This window comes from Ornithodoros turicata, chromosome 2, assembly GCF_037126465.1.
Source record: "Ornithodoros turicata isolate Travis chromosome 2, ASM3712646v1, whole genome shotgun sequence".
Taxonomy (NCBI): domain Eukaryota; kingdom Metazoa; phylum Arthropoda; class Arachnida; order Ixodida; family Argasidae; genus Ornithodoros; species Ornithodoros turicata.
Window position 1 is genome coordinate 57,476,299 of NC_088202.1, and position 19,870 is coordinate 57,496,168.

Below are 19,870 nucleotides of genomic sequence, written 5' to 3' on the forward strand. Positions count from 1 at the left end.
TATACGATGGTTTTACGCATAAAATATAACTTGTTTCTGTGTGTTACTTGCAAGGAAGAAGCTTTAGAAATAAGCTGCAGTTCAACATTTCACGTACGCATCTAAAACTGGAATGCTGGTTCCAGGCAGATGTCTAACGTCACAGTACAAGCGTCAAGGCAAGATTAACCCCGGAGCAACGAGGTGACAACCGATAGAAATAACCAAGAGTATTGCAATCAGTGATGTCACGAAATTGTAGATATTCGAATTCACAGAAGTTTGCGAAATTCAAACGTTCACTCGGGAAGTTCAAAAAATTTCCCCGAGGTTCGACTATTGTGCTTGCGCATCTGTCACCCAAATCTGAATACATCTGTTACGCCTCGAGAAGCTCTCACGTATTGGTGTTATGTCTGTACTCTGGGAAGTACACTGAGTGGCGCAACGCCAAAGTTGCTCAAGGAGAACTCTTTGAAACTTTCTGGGCGTCCTGTATATGCGTAACATTAGATTTCAAGTGATTTCTCAACTATGAAGCTATATCCATAACCGTGTTCTCTTGATTAGAAAGAAGTCTGCGAACCTTGACGAATCAGGGGCTTAATCGCTTGCATGCGTTAGGAGCTAACGAGGGGCGGGGCACTCGTCAAGAAGGGCACGTGATAAAACACGTGCACGGCGCTCTTCACGCGATACGTGAAGGGCGTGGTATACGTCACGCGCAATGTGTCACGTGCCCATCTTTTTTTAATTTCCCGCCCGCCTTTTTGAATTTCCCGCCGCTCGTTAGCTCATACCGACCGTAACGACGATGCAGCGGTTGCGCCTCTAGAAATTCGAAAATTCGTCGAACCGCGCGAACGAGCGAGTTCGACTGCAACATCTCAGACTCGCGAAGAGTTCGTGACATTACTAATTACAACGCACACAGTTCTGCAATTTCTGCAGAATTTCTGCTTTCCACGCCTCTTGATGACATACCTCCTTCGAAGAGGTTCTTGAAAGATAAATTTTTGGCTGTTGCTCCGACCGCTCTAGTTCTGCACCACTCCAAGGGTATAGCCCAGCTTTCTTTCTGTGCAGCTGTCGCGATTGTATGGAATTGGAGGAAGAACTTCGCAAGTTTGTTTCCTATCAAGGCAGCGAGTGCCTAATCTACGTATTATCGATTGTACATAGGCTACATACTGTCGTATGATTGTTCAATAGCAAGAAGAGCGCATATCTCGAATGTGTAACATTCACTCCCAGCACAAACGCACCTGAAAAAAAGAAAAAAAAAAAGCAGACGCGATAAATTTACCTGCGAGACCGTGAGCATCTGACGTGCTCAGCGCTGCGACGAAGAGACGGGAACTGGCTGGGTGAGTGCGATTCGTACAATCCTAAGTTCTTGAGATGTCCACCTCTGTCAGTCCAAGTCCGGGTCTCCTGTAACAGGGGTATTTCACTTCATTCGGGGTAGAATTCGCATGAAAAACTATAGACGCGCTTTGATGATATCGCGTCACGCAGAGAAATAATATTTTGATCTAATGAAATATGAGATACGTAGATGACATAAATTAGGTAGGTTATGAAGACACCAGATCTGGTACGTAGTGGCACTTTAACAGTGGGAATGGACTTCCGCTGCATTTTGTTGCCATGCAATGACGCCTAAGAGAAGCGCTGCGGCAGCATCGCCAACTAGCCAGCCATCATGCAGTTGTGGTAGCAGTCAATGTGACCGACTCCGTCTACAAGTTCGAACGCAACAGACGGTGGTGGTGTCACCATTTGCCTACCGATGTGGCTGTTCAAGGGTGAGGGTATGGACAGTGGTGTCACTAGGGGGGTGCGGGGGGGGGGTGCGATCCGCACCGGGTGATGCGACGGAAGGGGGCGACGTGCTGCACCAGTACCGCCTCCTCCTCTCGTTTTCTGTAGCGAGGTGACGCCAAGAACAACATAAGAAGCCCTCAGCGAGCATGTGATTTTTTTCTCCGTACGATATGATACTGTTATTTAACCTGTATCACCTTGGATGGAAAGGGACACATTATTGTGGGGAGGGGGGGGGGGCTTGACGGAGCTCCCGCACGGGCTGACGCATACCCTAATGACGCAACTGGGTATGGAACGTCCTGGTGGCACACAAGCAATGTGCAAGATTTCCGGCGGCACGTTGGAGAACCCCAGGTGGTCCAAGTTATCCGCAGTACCCTGTATCCTGCGTGTCCTATAGCGCACTGCGATAGGTGCAGCATGTAGTCACGGAAGTGTGGGCTGGGAGGGCTCACCTTACGTACAAATCTATTTCCAAATATATATTATATATTCGTGTGTCGCGCGCAAGTAATTCCATGCCCCTGCCACATAGACAAGCCCGTCATCAAACACGTATGTGCTCAAGCTCTCTGCCTGTATGGCTGTGTGTCTATCGTCGTCGTCCGTCAGTGTGTGTGTGTGCGTATGCGCCCATCCCACACTATGGCGAAGCTGGGTTTGACGGACGACGTTTTTACCTTATATCAGTCGTATATGTAATCTTTCGTCAAAAGTCGTCCAGTGAAATTGTATTTTCCCCATTATATATAATCTTGTGGCAATAAATATCTGGTTTTCATGTGCTATGTAACTCTTCAGCCCACGACACCTCAGTGTGAAATCAATTATATTATTGGAAGTATTCAATTATTCCACATGCGGAATTCCGCTGAAATATGTGCTGAAATATGCGCGACAATCCAGGCATCTCGCGCACGAATGCAGCTTTGCATACAACACACGCAGCAGTGTTGTAATATATAGCAGTGCTACTACAGTAGAGGCATTTACTACAGTAGCGCCATTTTTTAGCAGAGGATCCCTGGTCCGCTACGTCTTAAAATGGCAGCGGAAAAAGTATTCCCACTGCAAATTTGCACACGCTGTAAAAAACTTACGCTAACGCTGTTGCCGGCATATGTTGCGTAACCTAGTTACGCCAAAAAATTCGTTTGGAGTGCACACTGCACAGCTCCCATCAGCGAAAAGAATGACACTTACAGTAAAGAGATATATTAAACTGCGAAAACCCAGTCCGGAGCTGCGCAATGTGCACGTCAAACGGATTTTGCGCAGCATATAGCTTACCGCACATATGCCGGCAACAGAGTTAGCAGTCACTTGTGCAGTAAAAGTACTGAGATTTTTCTTACAGCGCAGTGGCGGAATCTTTCTCCGCTACCACAACCATACATCACAAGCACAAGCGGAACCACAACCGCTTTTCATTACATGGAAAGTTCAAACATGGCGTGAGAGACATAGAGAGAAAAAAGGAACGGTGAGACAGGTCTTTCTTCATGTTTATTTCATTGTCTCGACATTCAGGCAAACATATCTTGCGGTCCTCTTCAATTTCAACTGCGCTTATACGCAAGGTGTACTCAACATAATGAAGAATAATGCATTTATTTTCTAGTACCTCAGAACCTGTCCAATTATGTTCTCGTTCCTATATGAACGTACTTCTCAGAGTTTTGCGAAACGCAACTTACTACATTTTGCGAAGCAGCAAGTTACACTGAGTAATATGGCCAATGGGGCTATGATTAAAAGCGCTAAAATCCCAGTGCTTGGGAGCTAAGATAACAAACACAGACACATCGCACTGTGCACAGTGTCATGTGTCTCACTTTGTTATTTTAGCTCCCAGGCACTGGGGTTTTAGCGCTTTTAATCACGATCTACCGAACTGCCCAATTTTTAACCCTCTTTCAATGGGGCTCGTGTTTAAGTTTTTGCAAGGAGTTTATCAAGCTATACCGTATGCGTGCTGATGATGTATCTTAGATTGTTTATTTTAATCTTATTGTTTGCAGCAGGTAAACAGTACATTCGGTCGTGCAGAACAGGGACAGAGAGATATATGGGAAAGACAGCAAAGTGTCTCCATGGTCATTTCACGGAAAAGTTTTCCGGAGTTTTGCCTGCGTCCAACGTGTTGACGTTGTGTGTTTGCTGCACGTCGTATGGCGCCGGAGAAGATGGAATACCATTGTTGCGTGGTGAAATGTGCATTCACCTATATAAAGTGCACCACCTTGAACAAAATTTTATTCGTTTCCTGGGAAGCCTCGTGAGAAGGAGCGAGGACAGTTGTGGATCACTGATGTTAAACTACAGTAAACCTCGTGCTCCAATTGCACTGCACGTATGCACTGACTTTGGAACCTCATAGTAAGACAGGCAACGTGAAGCTCTATTTTGGTTTGTTGACGACACTGATATACATGAAAAACCAACAACTTTAGTTGCTTGTACATCGAGACTGAACGCAGAATCTGCACTGGATGCACAGTAAATTCAAAAACACCCTTTCTGGGTGAAAAATGGTGTTTTTAAGCAAATACACCTTTTTTAATCCCACAAAGTTAACCAAAGGCCGCAAAAAGGGTGCTAAAAAAGGTGCATGAGAAAATACACTCTTTATTACGCCAAGTGCTGTGTGAAAAAGGGTGTTTTTATGCGTTTACACCTGTCTCTTACTTTTTCACTGTTCAGGTAACATTGGTGTAGAAAATGGTGTTTTTACGTAGCAATAAGACTGACCGCTTTCTGGTCTAACATGGCTTGTGCAGGTGGTCATGCACAGGAAAAAGCAAAGGCCACTGACTGTGAAATTTATCACTTGGTTGTCCAACAAGGTTGTTTTACACTTTTGAAACATGGTTCATTAGCAGCAAGCTGACAACAATGTGGTTTGCCTGCACAGTAAATCATTTTATGCCTTTATTCGCTCAAAACAGGTGTATTGTCATAAAAACACCATTGTCTATCCCGCAGATTGAAGCGAAAGGTGTAAAAAGAGCATCATTAAAGATATAACATCGACATACACCACAGTTGATCCCATGTCGATCATTAAGGGTGTAAAAAGAGGTGTCGAAAAAGGTGTTTACGTTATATACACCCGTTTTAAACCGGTGTAGAAAAAGGTGCTTTAATTAGTGAGAGAAAAATTATATTGGCTTGACAGCTCCGCTCATTAGGTAATCACATTATAGACGATAACTTAAGTTAAAAACACAATTTGACAGGGAGGGATGTCAGGATGTTCGCTGATATCTTTGACTCGTTGCAGGCGTACGTGTTAATTGCGACACATTTCCGTCACCGTTACAGACGAGTTCTGCCGCACTAAGCTTAACGAATGTACCCCAACAAATTGTATTGCGGTATATGATCAATCTGGTACGCCAATATAGGCTACTGAGGGTGCCGGGCTCATTGCTGGCATCGTCTGAAGATCGCAGCATCGTAACGCCGCTCATTTCACGAGCACGGACGGCGTTACGACGCTGCGATCTTTACCTCTTCCCTTACACATGTCCTACATACAGTTTTGCTTCCTTCTTGTTTTTACTTTTTTTTTTGCTCACTCACTCACAGTTTTGCTAAGACGATGAGGGGTGCCTGTGACGCGCAGGATCGCTCGCGTCATGCAGGTGACACTGTTGCTGAGCGAGATTTTTTTTTCCCGCCTTCGCTACCTGGCTAAGTCTACCTTGCCTAGACCGTACGAGGGTGTGTCATAAGCGTCATAGTGGCGGAGGAAAAGTTCCGAACTCAAAGCGTTCTTGATCTTTTCGAAACTTGCAGCGTGCGTCTTTGTCCACTTCCAGTTGACATTATTGTCCCGTAGTCGGTGTAAGGGCTCAAGAAGTGTCGCTTTGTTGGCTATAAAACGCTGGTAAAAGTTAACTAGGCCAAGAAATGATTGAAGCTCGTTCTTGTCATTCGGTTTTCTTGCGTCGTGAATGGCCTTCACCTCGTCGGCGCATGGACGTATGCCTGTGGCGCTGATATTGAAACCTAAGAAGTCCATGAAAGGTACGGCAAACATGCATTTCTTGCCGTCGAGTCGCAGCCTGAATGTCGTAAACGTTCCAGCACCGCCTGAACTACCTGGTCATGTTTTTAACATACCCACCAGTGGTGATGATGTCATTCAGGTATACCGCAACACCTGATATGTCTTACAGTAACGTCTCAACAAAGCGTTGAAAAATCCCAGGCGCTGCCGACACACCAAATGGTAAACGCTTTACTTTGAAAAGGTCCGATGGACTGTTCAGCGTCAAGAGCTTCGATGACTCTTCATCAACTGGCAACTTGTTGAAAACCGCGCCATTTGTCAAGATGGCAAACATCGATCTCCGTCGCCGTTGGTAACTGGTACTTGTCTGGTTTACTGACGGTGTTCACCGTACACCTGCAAAGTACCGTCACGCTTGTGCACGGGAACTATCGGTGTGGCCCACCTCGAAAATGCTATAGGCTCCTGTACTCCTTTACATGACCATCTTCTGTATGGCCTTGGCCACTTTGTCTCTCATTGCGAACGGAATTGAACGACATTTATTGAAAACTGGCGTTGCCTCCTTTTCGATGTCAACAGGAACTGGTGGTCCTGTAAACTTCCCCACTTCTTCACAAAACACAGGGTTGCTTAACCATGCCCGTCTCTTGTCGATGACGGCGTGAACTCCCTGGACCTGAATGCCTAAATCCTTGAACCATGAACCCCCCAGCAAATATGGTCCATCACCAGGTGCTACTAGAATTGACTGTCGAGTCTTCACATTCTTGAATTGTACGTCGACGTCGAGCAACCCTAAGATAGGCACCTGCTGATGAAACCACGCCCGCAGTATCGTCGATGATGGCTGCAGCTAAGGAGATTGACTCCACAGACTTCTGTACGCGACCTCGCTAAAAATAGAAGGCCCAGCTCCCGAATCCACCTCCATGGTTGCTGAAGCTCCGTCAGTTCAATCGGTACCCAGTTTCTGGTAGACTGTAGCGAATCTAAGTGATACGTACTGTCCATCTCAGGCATCTCGTCCTGCAGATGATGCACCGGTTCTTGTGGTGAAGCTCTCACTTTAGGCCTTGCATTTCTTGAAATATACTTGCTCAAAGTGGCCTTTTTTCTTGAAGAAGTTGCAGGTTGCGTCTTTGAAACGGCTGCTCTGGCCTCCGTGACATTGTCCACAGCGAATGCAGGTGTACCCTGTCCTGTCCGGAAATTACAAACTGGACTTCTGTTGCGTACTTGCTTTAGTTTTCGGATGATTCGAAGTGTAGTTGATATCTCTGTAGATTCCTTGATCTCGGAAACGTTATTAGTAGCCGCCTCTGGAGCTAGGGCTAACTCCAAACCATACTTGAATGTTCATCGACAATCCGGGGATAAACGTTTCTGGGTTGCTTGATCCCTGATGCCGCAGACCAGACGACCTCGATGCATATTATCCAAATCGGTGAAATCACAGAGCTCACTGACTCTTCGGATATCGGCCATGTATTTTGTTATGCTCTCCCCTTCGCACTGATCGCTCTTGTGAAAACGAAATTGTCGAAGCATCTCCGAGGGTTGCGGGGCGAAATGTTCTGTAAGTGACTTGTGCACCTCCGTGTATGAGCATTACTGCAAATTCCATTGAAGCAGTAGAGAACGAGCCAGGGCAGAAGTCTCAGGTCCACACAGGATTAAAAAGACTTGCCTCCTATGACTTTCCTCCGTCATCCCGTTTGCTTCGAAGTAGAGATTCATGCGTTCCAGGTAGCGTGGGCGTGTACGGATCGAACGGCTCGATGTGTCCCGGGTACATTGGTGTTGTTCGAACGCCTTGCGACGAGGAATCTCCGGCGGTATCAGTTTATCATTTATTAGAGATAATTGTGATTTTTTGGTGTAATAAACCAACTAAGATTTGGTAAACAGCAGCTGAAAAAAGACGCCATCAAGTGGATTCGAACCCACACTCTCCGATTGCCGTAAGGCAGCTTGTAGGTGGAGCCGTGGGTGGAATTACCGTGTCGCACGTGTGAACGCGATCTGGAAGTGGCAGGTGAGACATTTCGTCATTTTGACGTGAAGCTCCTCATTACACACACATCACAGTCAGCGCGCATCGCGAAATAACGCGCACTTGTTATTCTTCCTACGTTGCATTGCGAGTGCATTCAAAATAATGAACGTTGAGTACAGAATATACAGTCTGCTTCCAGTATCCTATGTGTCCCACAGACACCAATCCCTTTAGAGCCTGTTGTTGGCCTACTGTCCTTGTAAAAGTACGTCGGTTACGATTGGAAATATGTTCCTGGAGCTGTTATTACATCGTGTATCACACTGTGTTTAGTTCGCCGAGCAAGGGATACGCTCGTGCGTGTCCGTGTGCGATTAGAACATCAATTAGTGGCACTGTTGTGCATAACAGTGGCAGGTCTTCTATGCTTACAACATAACCCTGCAGTATACCTCACGCCCCCCAGAAAACAGTTCTTCAGGGCGCAACTTAGTCAACTTTGCCATTCCATTCATGTTTCGAGATAGCACAAATTGAATTTCGCTCTTAAAATTCCACAGTCGCTAGTTCCTTCTCCATCAAGAACAATAAACAGACAAAACAGTGTCAACGAAAGTAATGACACGAATCCGAAGTAAAGAGTCTGCCCGGAACTCGAAAGTGAAGCATTTCGACGGTACATCGAAATGCAGTAAACGCTCTTGAATGTGAAGGAGGGGGTTCAATGAGAGCCTGTGCATTCCAATCATTTGCTCAATATGGGAATCTCGTGTTTCCCCATTCTATGGATTGAATCGGCGCGCGGTGTGAAAGTGCGGGATCGTGTTTTGCGCTGTCGAAATTGCGTTCTCTGTTCCGCCTACGAACGCGAAAGTCGATACAACCTTAGCATCCTGGGTGCTTTACGTATTTTTACCCTGGGCTGCAGTTACAAGGACTAAGCGGAAAGCTTTTAGAGTCCCCGGCAGTTATTTCATCTGTGGGATACGTTTGGTGAAAAGTTCCGCTTTTGTCGTTTTCTTTGCCGTTTGTCGCTGACGTTATCACAGGCAGAACCGACTCGACGATCTTCAGTGCATATATGAAGAAATAACGTGAGGTGGTTGCGTCTTGTGTCACATGCTTTGTCGTAAATTGAGGTACGAACGTTGGGCGTTTTCTGCAAACTGACATGTAACGAAGCCCCGGGAAAAATAGAAATAATGTCTTCTATATGCGTTGTTGCGTCAATTCAGTAAGCATGCCTTTTGTTAAACAGCAAATTGAACATCTATAGTTCCAGTGCGACAGTCAACATCCAGTCGAAGCTGCATGCATAGCTTAGGTGAGTTAAGTAGACGATGGAAGCGCGAGTCTTTCATACTCCACTCGCTTTACGCGACACATGCGCCATCGGTGTACTCCGATATGTCAAACATCAACGAGATTTTCATGTATGAGTGCGTATTGGTGCACCACGGTTCTCATATGGGTGCACCGGAGCAGTCGACAAGGGCTTGGGGCTTGAAACATTTGGCGTGACGTGTTTCCTCTTGAGCGTGACGACGCTCCAGGCGTTCGCGGCTGGCACTAGAACAACTGCATTTCTTCCTACTATGGCAAAAAATAAAACAAAAGAGGCAGAAATCGCTGTGCAGCGACAGACTAGAATGCGGGCGTTCTCTGACGATGGACGGTAGAGGCCTCTGGAGACTGAAGTGGCTGATCGGATTGGCAACCCGTAGCTTGTCTAGCCAGGAATTTGCCAACTAGCACTTTTTCCGCACGGCCTCGAAGCGATCGGACACCGCGTTGCCCAACTATATCCAGTGTGGTCATATCCGCAGCACGAGGGTAGCTCCCCCTGTAACCCAATCCTTCCTGCTGTCCTCTCTCCGTCTGTCCACATCTGTACGTCGCTCATAGCCATAGTTGCTTCGAGGCGCTAACACGCAATAAAAAAAAAGCACTAGGGTAGCGGGAGGCCCTTATTGGCCCGCACGTCAAAGTTTAGGTGGGTGATTCAAGCGGCTAAAACCGCTAGGTTCCTGGCACGCATGTTCTTGTGGCAATGGTCACGTGTTCCAGCTCGTGCGCCGACCTAGCAATGTCCGAGCGCTAGGCCGTGTTGAGATGAAATGGCCACCCGAATTTCGCCATAAGAGACGAGCGGGGCCAGTTGGCGTTTGACAACAGCGAAGACGACAAAAACAGTGAAGGTATAACACAAAGACAGCCGGGGAACGTCGAACTCCACACACAATCCGCTCACATGTACACTTTTTTTTCTTTTTTTTCTGAATCAATCAATCAACATCGAAGTTCCAACTTTTAATCATATAATTAACCTTAATCATATTACAAAAAGGTTGGAAGTTCGATGTTCTCTGTTGGTCTCTGTGTTGCTTGCGTCGTCTTCGCGGCTGACTCTCTAAACTTGTCCTTCCGTCTGATTTTTACTTGTTTGATATTACTAGTACATTCGTACCAAAAGTTGTGAGCAAACCCTACATGGCCGATTTGTAATATTGGTGCCTTCAATGCCACCAGAAACGGATCGGTTCAGTCGCAGGCTTTGTGATCTCCCGAGTGGATTCGAGCAGGGGTTCTTCGAGTGGAAGATAACTGAAACGGAGCTTTTTGACTCGCCGTTTTCCGCAGTTGTTGACAACGTTCCTGATGGCTAACAAATGGAACTGATTGGCCTGCAGTGCAACGCACCGATAACAACAGGTTCGCTAAAATTGGCGGGCTTCGTTTTATTATTATATTGGAGGGAAGTATCTGGAGATACGTATGTCGCGGCAAAACTGTCCATGTTCGGTGTAACATACGTATAATAATAATGCGTAATTCGTCGCATTACGTCGCGAGACAAGTGTGCCAACATACGTCTGCTAGCAGGCGTTTTCTGTGTTGAACCTGTATAAGTCAAACTTACGCGCACAACTAACCAGCGAACACCTCAACGAAGTACTTAAGATTGCAACTGCGCAATTACTTTCACACTATGCTGACGCAACAGTTAAAAATAAGAGGTGCCAAGTATCCTCTCGACACCCGTAAATAAAAAGGATTGCTGACCCTGTAATTGAGCTACGCTAATTAACTTAAATATACACGTATTATGTTGCTTTAAGTTCTGCCTGCTATCTAGGCTATATGAGAAACAGGCTATCCCAAAGCCGTTGTATGCGTAGTTCCTACGCGTAGTTCCTGAAAGGCTCAATGCGACCCGCGGACATGAATGAGTTCGGCACCCCTGGTATACGTTATGCTTGAATGGCGTTTTTCGCTGTTTAGTGGCCGCTCCGGGTGACTCATGCTCCCCATTTCAGTGCAACCCTTGTTCTGCTTTCAGACAGGTGTCAGTACAGTTCTCCTACGCAGTCAGTGCAGGACGCATGCTTCCCCATCACCAGAATTCAGCAACACCTCCTCTGATGTCGGTTTTGCCTGATAGCAGAACGATATCTAAGAAGGCCAACTTAAAAGATAAGCGCGACGTCAGCAGGAAAGAAGATGGAAAGAGGCGCGGGCAGACGAGAAAAGGAATTTGTACATCAGGTATCGATAGGCACCGAGCGCGGGGCAGCCTACAGCAGACAAACATAGCCAGAGGAGACTGCACGAGTGCACACGTCGAACGGAGAGTGAAAATGGAAGAATCAGCTGTGAAAACTTTTACCAAGCTTTTCCGTTGCTGAACTGCTGTTCAGAAGGTTGAGGAAGGTTGCTCCACCTCGCAGCGTATGGAACACGGTGATTGCCACGCGTAAAGCAGGGCCTGACCCACGATGACAAAATGTGGCTTGGTTTCATTTAACGTCCCCTAAACTTAGTACTAGTCCGCGAATTTTGTATCGTCTGTGTCCGACGTAACGTGAATTCTATAATGCTATCCAGTGTTGGCAAAGAAGAGTTACGTTGAGAACGACCGGCGTCCCTGCGCTGGGCTCGCCACATTAGTCACCTTGAAACCAAGGTGCAGCGATGGCTTCCTGTAATTTAACATATTTTCTGGCTTAGGAGGGGGACTGTGATCAGCGCTCCCTTCTAGCCGTTCACGCCGCTTTGGTGAGGGAGACTGTGCTTTACAGCCTTCCAGTCTTGCACAGGATTTCTACAACGTCGTTAAATACCCTTCGGACCCTTTGTCCTGTTTGCCCGAAGCCTTCGAGGCTGCCTTGGAGTTCCAAGAATGGCTGAAACACGGCAAGTCCTAGCTGAAGCTGGTGGACTCCCGGTGGAGGTTCTCCGTGAGCGTGAAACGGCTCGACACTTCCTACGTTTGCGTGCGCATATTCCCCGTCACTCACTCCTCAGGAAAATTCGATACCGTGCTGAAAACGATTTTCATCGCGTAGCGCAGAGGACACGCCAGGCTCTCACTGGCTTCATAGCTAAGGACGTCATACCGCCGGACGCCCACTGGTCTCTGCCTGTACCACCGACTTTCGTCCGTCTTCCGGACCTCCAGGACCGAAGAGGTCAGGTTCCCCCTCAAGTCCTTCGAGCACATTTTTATGCTGAGGTAGACGCGAAGTTTTCTACCTCTGCCGCAGCACACACCGAAGGCGCACCACAAAATGGCAAGTCCGCCTCGGCATTGGCCATCCCAACCGAAGGCGTAGTGGAAGGACGTGGTCTTTCGCATTAAACCTCACCCACAGCTGCTGAACTCTATTCAATACTTTTCTTTCTGCAGCACATCGTTCGCTTTACCCCACGGGAATGGGTCGTATTCATTGACTCAGCACCTGCGCTGCAAGCAATTGAAAATTCTGGAATTAGAGGCTCATCAGCACCATTGCTGATGGATGTAGTTAATGGGTTGTAAGCCATTACCAACATTGTCTACGAAGCAGGGCACAGGCTAGTTCTCCAATGGGTTCCAGCCCATTGCGGTTTCGAAGGGAATGGACAGGCCGACAGCGTTGCAGAAGCAGCTCTCTCGTCTCGGAAAGGGAGGCGCATTGCGCTGCTGAGAGGAGATCGTGGGTCGGTACTTCGGCGCCTCGTGACTCCTCTGGTTACCCGCCAATGGACAGCTGACATCCTCCCCCCAGCCATGCTGAGCAGGGTTGATCCAGCGCTCGCTTTCCGAATGCCTCGACGTACCCTCGTCAACATGCCGGATTAGTTCATCGAATGCGCCTCGATGTGGCTTTTAAAGCGCAGTGGCGTTACTGCTTGAATCAAGTTGACTCTCTCCACTACTGTCACTGAAGTGCCGTAGAAGATCTAGACTCTAGAGCACATTCTTCTCCGTTGCCCACACAACCAACCTTCCCGAACCGTACTCTCCGGATCCCTTAACGACCTATACCCTCGCCTGTTCTGTCTCACAAAGTTGCTTGGTCCCTGGCCATATCCACCAAAGCTCTGCCCTCACAGCTCTCTTCACCTTTCTGGATACCATAGGACTTCGATCCTTATTGTGAAAGGGGTTCAATATTTCATTCCATGCATCACCACCAGCAATGGGGTAGAGTATCGCCCCTGGAGATGAAACCCCCCATTCATCACCTTGTAATAAAGTTGTTGTTGTTGGATTACTATGCGTGGGAAGTCCTGCAGGTGGGAAGAAAAGCCTAAAAGGATGAACAAGCATTTCTTTAGAAAGAGAGAAACAGGAATTTCGACCCCATTTCGCTTGTAAATCTAGCGATTAAAAATTATTTCCCTACTATTCTTCCTTCGTCAAGTACTTCGGTAGGTGGAGTAGGCTGGCATGCAATGGAAAGTGGTCTACCTTTCACACACTGAGCGTACAGGCGAGGGGTCAGCATTACCGCAATTAAAGCAAAGCGTAACAGGAATTGATTATGCGACAGTGCCAGTGTGGCATTAATAAGCCCTCCGGGAAAGAAACTGTGACGCTCTTGTCTGCTGTTATTCTCAGAACTCTCTTTATGAAAGAAAAAGAAGTAATACGAAAAAGCAATAATCCGCGGGTTAAACCAGGGAACGTCAATACCGGCATCTGCACCACTGAGCCCACAACACATCAACCTATCACCGTGAGGGATCAAGAGCCAGATAGTTCGGAAGCCACACTGAACGCGTCGTTAATTCTTTCGTCGTGGGTAAAATACTGGAGCATCCTACACTTGCGCACAAAGTTGCAAAGCTTACAAGACAGGTTCAGCTTTCGCGCCTCACATAGTCACTTTCTGGGGAACCCATTGTTTTCGCGACATACAAGCAAAAAGGCACGCCAATGTATTCTGGCATGAGGCCAACACGGCGAAAATAAATGCTCCAGAAAAAAAAAAAAAAAAGAAGAAGAAACGGTTACGCTCTTGCACTACCATCCCAATAGGTGGATGTCGTTTTCGCCGGCAGTGACGTAGCGAGCCAGTTCATCCCACGTGACTCAGTACTTCCGGTTCGAGATTTGGCAATGCGCATGTATCGCGTCTGTGTTCATCTCGTTCCCTTGTCTCACTATGGTCGGATGTTCTGCATACGGGTGCTCTAACTCGTCTGTCAAGGGACATAAAATGTTTCGGGTTCCATGGGAGAAAGCAAGACGAATGCGCTGGGCTGTAGCCATAAACCGAAAAAAAGCCGGCGGCCGTCTGTGGATGCCTGGTGTAGGCGCGCGCATCTGTGAGATGCACTTCGTGACAAGTAGGTTTTTCTCAATTTTTGAAGCACTTTAAATCGGAGCGCATTGGGTGTGATGCACGCAAGTAAAGCGTGAAATCTTCCGTTATTATGCAGGGATGCGAAGCGATGATCCGTCGCATGTGGATTACGTGCCATCAGTGTTCCGACACGATAGAGAGTCCGAGACCCGGGCTGAACGAAAAGCTAAGCGGTAAGCTTAATGGTAACTTTTTCATCTGTTCTGTGTAGTCCACTTTATGCAGTGTCATGTCTTGTTGTACAGTTATGAACGCCACATGCGCATAATGCATAAGCGAGAAGCTGCAGCTGCTCAGCAGCATCCCAGGCTCGATGAGGAAGCCGAAGTAGGGATTCTGGGCACTGATTATGGCAATACTGCATGTACCGACGATACCAGTATCGACGATAACATGGGCGACATCGCATTGACTCAGGCTAAAGGTTTGGGCCTTCAACCTGTTAAACGACAGCGAAGTTTCCACCTGTTTGATCGCGACAGTTTTTTTCTTTCTTTTTTTGTCATCAGCTGTCCAGACAGACGCACTCGCCTTGTGTGCAAGTTGTTCCTGCTTGCAAGAAGAGAACGAGGTACTGCGGGGGACAGTCAGTACTCTACAGGAGAGAGTTGCAACTCTAACTAGGAAATTGAATGCACAGTTTGATGTAGAGCACATGAATGATGATCAAGCATTGTTCTACACAGGTACGTGCCACTTATGCAAGACAGGTGTAGCACAGTAAAAAGAAATCCCTCTGCAACTTTTCAGGTCTATCGAAACCGGTCTTCTTTGCTGTACTTACCACCGTCTCACCTGTAATTCGTGACAGCTCAAAATGCCTGACGCACTCTCAGCAGCTTCTTTTATTTCTTATAAAGCTCCGTATAGGGACGACATTCAAAGACCTCGCGTTCAGGTTTGGAGTATCCGAGCACACTGCTAGCAGTATGTTTAAATGTTGGCTCAGAACAGTGGCTTCCCTCTGTAAACGGCTCATTGTTTTCCCTGAGCCACGTGTTGCACAGAGCTGGTTGACAGAAAAGGAACGTGAACATTTTCCAAACCTAAGAGCCATAATTGACTGCTCAGAGATTCCTGTTTCCAGGTGAGTGAACAGGGTATCATTCTTTACCAATTTTTAAAAATTTGTTTACACAATTTTGGTGTATACTTGTGTTATTGGAGCTGATATTATTGGGCATCATGCGAAGTAATGTTGATAAACTCTGTGATGGTTGGCTTTCTTTGTAGGCCACTAAATATGAAAACTCAACAAGAGGTCTGGAGTAATTATAAACAGACCAGCACACTGAAATTTCTAGTGTGCGTCAACCCTCACGGAGCAGTAACACTCATTTCCAAAGTTTACGGGGGACGGATATCAGACAGGCAGCTAACTCTAGACAGTGGTAAACAATTTTTCCCTGACATAGCCTCGATGTCACTGTGACACCCACGGTGGGTTTTACTCTGGTAAACAATGGTTCTACTTTTTACAGGACTACTTGATGTAATCAGAGAGGGCGATCAAGTCCTTGCTGACAGGGGCTTCCAGCTCCACGAGGCATTTTTTCAAAGAGGAGCTCGCCTAATCACACCTGCATCAACAAGGAACAAAGAGCAGTTACCACATCACGAGGTCACAACATCCAGAAGGATATCCTCCTGTAGGATTATTGTGGAACGAGCTATTGGAAATTTGAAGAAGTGGCGTATCATGACAGGCCATGTCCCACACACACTTGTTCCATATTTCGACAGTATCCTTACTGTTGTGGCAGGGTTAACCAACCTCACACGGCCACTGATAAGAGCAAATTAGGTTGTCGTTACAGGTGACCATCTCTGTGTGGATCAAGAATGCAGGTAAGCAAATAAGCAGGCAAGTTACAGGTAAGATCTTGCAAGTAAATGATTAGCAGTGAAATGATTTGGCTGTACACTGTTTTACTATGACTTAAAACCCACTAACTAGTCGTGGGAGCACAATGTCGGTGAAGAAAGCTCTCACACTGCTTTCATGGCACATCATAAACTCTTCGTCGCGCTCAACCTCCACAAGGTGTCCACCACGTTCCACAAAAAGGAAAAAGTAGCAACGCTTGCTGTCCACAAGGTTCAAGTGCAGTTGGGCTTGTACCTGGTAGTAATATCTGTGACTTTGCTTTAGGGTTCCATCCCTTGTTAGGCAAAAATCCTTTTGGTTCTGTCCATTTTCAGCGAGTGTTGTTGGGTCAGCGTCTCTCATTGTGTATAGGCACTTTACTTCAACCAGTGCTGGTTCGTGGCAGTCGCAGTAGTATACTCCGTCTGGGCTGCATCCCAAATAAGGGTACCTCGGGCTGATCATGAGCCCACAATCTTCTATCCTTCCATTGGCATGATGCTGTGACAACAGAGCAAATAGGGAGTCTTTTGCCCTTGCTTCGTTTTCAATACCATAATAAATGGCAGGACTTCTAATGTTTTGGGAACAAAAAATTTTTTGCAGCAGCGATGACACTTTGACCTGTTTGGATGCACATACGTCCTTGAATATTGATGCTGTTATCCTGCCTTTTCTGTGTGCAAACCAGGCTGGACTCTTCCGCTGTAGTCTCGTGAGTTTTTCTATTTCTTCCGCATCTCTTCTTGATATTTTAATATTGTCTAGCTCGACGCATATGTTGAGTGAGCTCAAGGGACTTGTAGGCGAAATGATGAAATCGCCACTGGCCTGAGTCTGCGTGCTTGGTTGCGTAGCGGCTGCTTGGTTGATATCAATGAGTGTGAACAGCCGTGCCTCTGGTGCGACCTAAACGTTGAGGCAGTTATTAGACCAAAAATAGGGTGGGCTCAGAAATTTGGTCACTTACTGTTCGTACTTGTGACACAAAAGCTTCGAACTTATCGTCTGGAAATTCTATGGTGGAATCTTCAGTAGCATTACGATTTCGTTTTGCTGACCACCATCGAGGTCGCCTATAGTCTAGCTGCCGCGCTTGCTGAGGTGGAATCTAGTTGAGTAAAAATCACTGTAGGATGTGCAACCTGTTTAAGTTAATGTCAATACCTGTTTCAGGCGTGGTGCCAGCCACTGGCATGGGAGATCTGTAGGTGCTGGCAGCTGCGAGTTGTCTCTGTGTGTTGCCTCAACAGTGAAGCATATCGCAGCACAGTGACTGCACACTTCACCCAACCTGAAAGTATACAGGATATTTTATGTAACAACATGATTAATAAAGAAACGCTTGCTATACTGTGTTACACCAGCTTACCCAGCCATACAAGAGCAAGATGCATCCACAATCTCCCCATCATGTTCTGCAGCAACCCAGCATGTGTACACCATGCCCGATCGTTGTGAGGGGCTGACAACCCCTCTCAGCACTACTTTGTTGTTGACAGTGGCTATGGTGATGTTGTGTACTTTACCTGTTGGTTAGCAACCTTATTAATATCCACTCTTCCCAGAAACCTGGAAACGCTAAGAAGTAGCACTCGCCGCTTTTAACATAGTGGTACGCTTCCATTGACTTGTAGGCCTCCATCTTCCTCTTATCGTGGCCAAGCTTATTAATGAAATATTCATTAATGTCGTCGTATGTTATCCGTGGCCACAGGTCTGCACAGTCTGTGTAGGATAACTCCTTGTACTTCACCACTTGCAAAAAGCTGCGCAGAAAAGCGGTAAACTTGAACCAACTGTTACACAAAACACCGATGTGCGCATCGGGACGCTTTCAGCCGAGCTCAACCGCATTGAATGTGCGAACATGGCTGGGTGGCTATTATATCACTGCAAACGAACTAGTCATGTCCCTCTTGATCGCTTATACACACATACATCAGTCAAATAACTGCGTTCACGCTACGCCCAAGCACACACAGCCGTTCACGACTGCAGTGCTGTGCCCAAAAAAGCTGCGGTGCTGCCACTTTTACTGGGAGCAGTTATAAATTTCCGCTGTTGACTGTCCCGTGCGCCATTTAAACATCGTTCTTTTCTTTATTATTCTTTTTTTTAAAGATTACTCACCTTCCTGCAGCCATAGCCATGCGGCGGCGGTGAGAATTTCGAACCGGAAGCGGTGGAGCACAGGGTTGCCTACAGATTTCGAAACTCTACATTCACCTATTGTACGCTATTGAGGGACCTCTCATAGAAACACCTAAGTGTGGATACTTCTTTCTACAGCTCGGGGTTAACCGATATTCTCACAAAACTAGGTGGAAGGCATTGCTTCAATGAAGGGCAGGGAGTACGCAGGTCAAGCCAACTTTAAAAGGGGGATGTCCCGCAATTCTAGGGAACGCAGAGCAACACGCTACTGCCACAAAAAGCAGCACGGTTGGTATTTTAACGACGGCCACCCCACGTGATTATCGTCTTCCCTAAATTCGTGATCACTGTTCACAGGGGCAACTGACAAGGGCTCAACAATGCAGTGACAGAACGTTAAGGCTGTTAAGGTCTTTTGTGGCTTCTCACTTTACCAAACTCTTTTTTTTTTTTTCATGACAGAGACACTATTGTTATCGAATTCGAGTAACTCAAGAAAAAGGTGCTGATGCCAGGAGTCATGTTTGCGGCCTGCCTATGACAATTCTCATTGTTTGTGACTACTGTTATGTTGAGTAGGAGGCAGCGCTTGCGCAAGCGGGATACTGGACATGTATTAAATGCATCCCTGAATCAAACGGAATCCGGCGGAAACGTGTCACCCCACAAAGCCCCGCTGTATGTCTCTAAATATGTCGATATTCGCGAGCAAAGCCTTTCCTACACGCGGAGTAAGCTGCATTTTAGTCACGTAGGCCTCGAAGAGAAATCAAAAGCAGTCATAAAAAGCTCCCGGCGCAGGAACAAACAAACCCCAGAAAGAGCCCAATGTAGCGTTCCACCACTTTTCACGTACTCAATACTCTTCCGCACAAAAGTGAAAAATCCCAGGCACGCGCGAATTTTCCTATTGCGATTCCATTTGAAATAGGGGAAACGTCGAACGCCGCAAACGCACTCGTTGTAGTGAAGCCGGGGAATGCAGTGTGTACAAAGAGAGGCAAATGACTTTTCGCAGGCCGCCTGGGCAACCGTAGCAGCCATTTGTTCATCCCTCGCCACGTACCTGGGATTTGTCTTGACACATGCACGGAGCGAAAGCTGGGAAGGAATGAGCGAGGAAAAAGGAGTTGTCGGAGTGATAAAGTGGTGTGCTTGCGGAAGTGCACTGGACGGGAGGGGGGGGGGGGCGGGGGGGGAGAGTGGTTGGTCTGAGAGAGTAAGTGAATTATGGAGGAACATTCGGTAAAACAGTAGCGTGGGCAGCAGTGAGATGATGAAGAATGTGTTCAGGCTGGAATGATAAGACGGCGCCTTAGATAGGTAATTTTGATACTTGTTACGGAAATCAACGCGTGTGCAGTAGATGATTTAGGGGTAGATCATAA

General features: G+C 46.9%; 2 protein-coding genes across 3 annotated transcripts; one reads left to right on the forward strand and one right to left on the reverse strand.

Moving 5' to 3' along the window:
* The first annotated feature begins 14,142 nt into the window (after nucleotides 1-14,142).
* LOC135383545 (uncharacterized) lies at nucleotides 14,143-17,683 on the forward strand. 2 transcript variants are annotated; one of them, XM_064612965.1, is made up of 6 exons: nucleotides 14,143-14,441; nucleotides 14,535-14,631; nucleotides 14,704-14,882; nucleotides 14,968-15,029; nucleotides 16,263-17,040; nucleotides 17,502-17,683. In XM_064612965.1, exons 1-5 carry the CDS (start codon nucleotides 14,258-14,260, stop codon nucleotides 16,308-16,310), a joined length of 570 nt encoding a protein of 189 aa, XP_064469035.1. In that variant the 5' UTR covers nucleotides 14,143-14,257; the 3' UTR covers nucleotides 16,311-17,040; nucleotides 17,502-17,683. The 2 variants fall into 2 exon arrangements, with proteins under 2 accessions (XP_064469035.1, XP_064469034.1); XM_064612964.1 differs by having other exon boundaries at nucleotides 16,276-17,040.
* LOC135383544 (uncharacterized) lies at nucleotides 16,368-18,554 on the reverse strand. Its single transcript, XM_064612963.1, has 6 exons — nucleotides 18,459-18,554; nucleotides 17,925-18,094; nucleotides 17,698-17,854; nucleotides 17,493-17,619; nucleotides 17,296-17,436; nucleotides 16,368-17,234 (listed from the first exon to the last, which is right to left on the reverse strand). The coding sequence occupies exons 1-6, from the start codon at nucleotides 18,476-18,478 to the stop codon at nucleotides 16,398-16,400; spliced, it is 1,452 nt and encodes a 483-aa protein (XP_064469033.1). The 5' UTR covers nucleotides 18,479-18,554; the 3' UTR covers nucleotides 16,368-16,397.
* Between the last annotated feature and the right edge of the window lie 1,316 nt (nucleotides 18,555-19,870).

Excerpts from the sequence above, each read along its gene's own strand:
- LOC135383544 (XM_064612963.1), bottom strand. The coding sequence starts at position 18,478 with ATGGCTATGGCTGCAGGAAG. Across the intron at positions 17,437-17,492 it reads TGGCACCACGCCTGAAACAG|ATTCCACCTCAGCAAGCGCG; the intron begins GTATTGACATTA and ends TTACTCAACTAG. Across the intron at positions 17,235-17,295 it reads TTGTGTCACAAGTACGAACA|GTCGCACCAGAGGCACGGCT; the intron begins GTAAGTGACCAA and ends CTCAACGTTTAG.
- LOC135383545 (XM_064612964.1), top strand. The coding sequence starts at position 14,258 with ATGGTCGGATGTTCTGCATACGGGTGCTCTAACTCGTCTGTCAAGGGA. Across the intron at positions 14,442-14,534 it reads TGAGATGCACTTCGTGACAA|GGATGCGAAGCGATGATCCG; the intron begins GTAGGTTTTTCT and ends GTTATTATGCAG. Across the intron at positions 14,632-14,703 it reads GCTGAACGAAAAGCTAAGCG|TTATGAACGCCACATGCGCA; the intron begins GTAAGCTTAATG and ends CTTGTTGTACAG.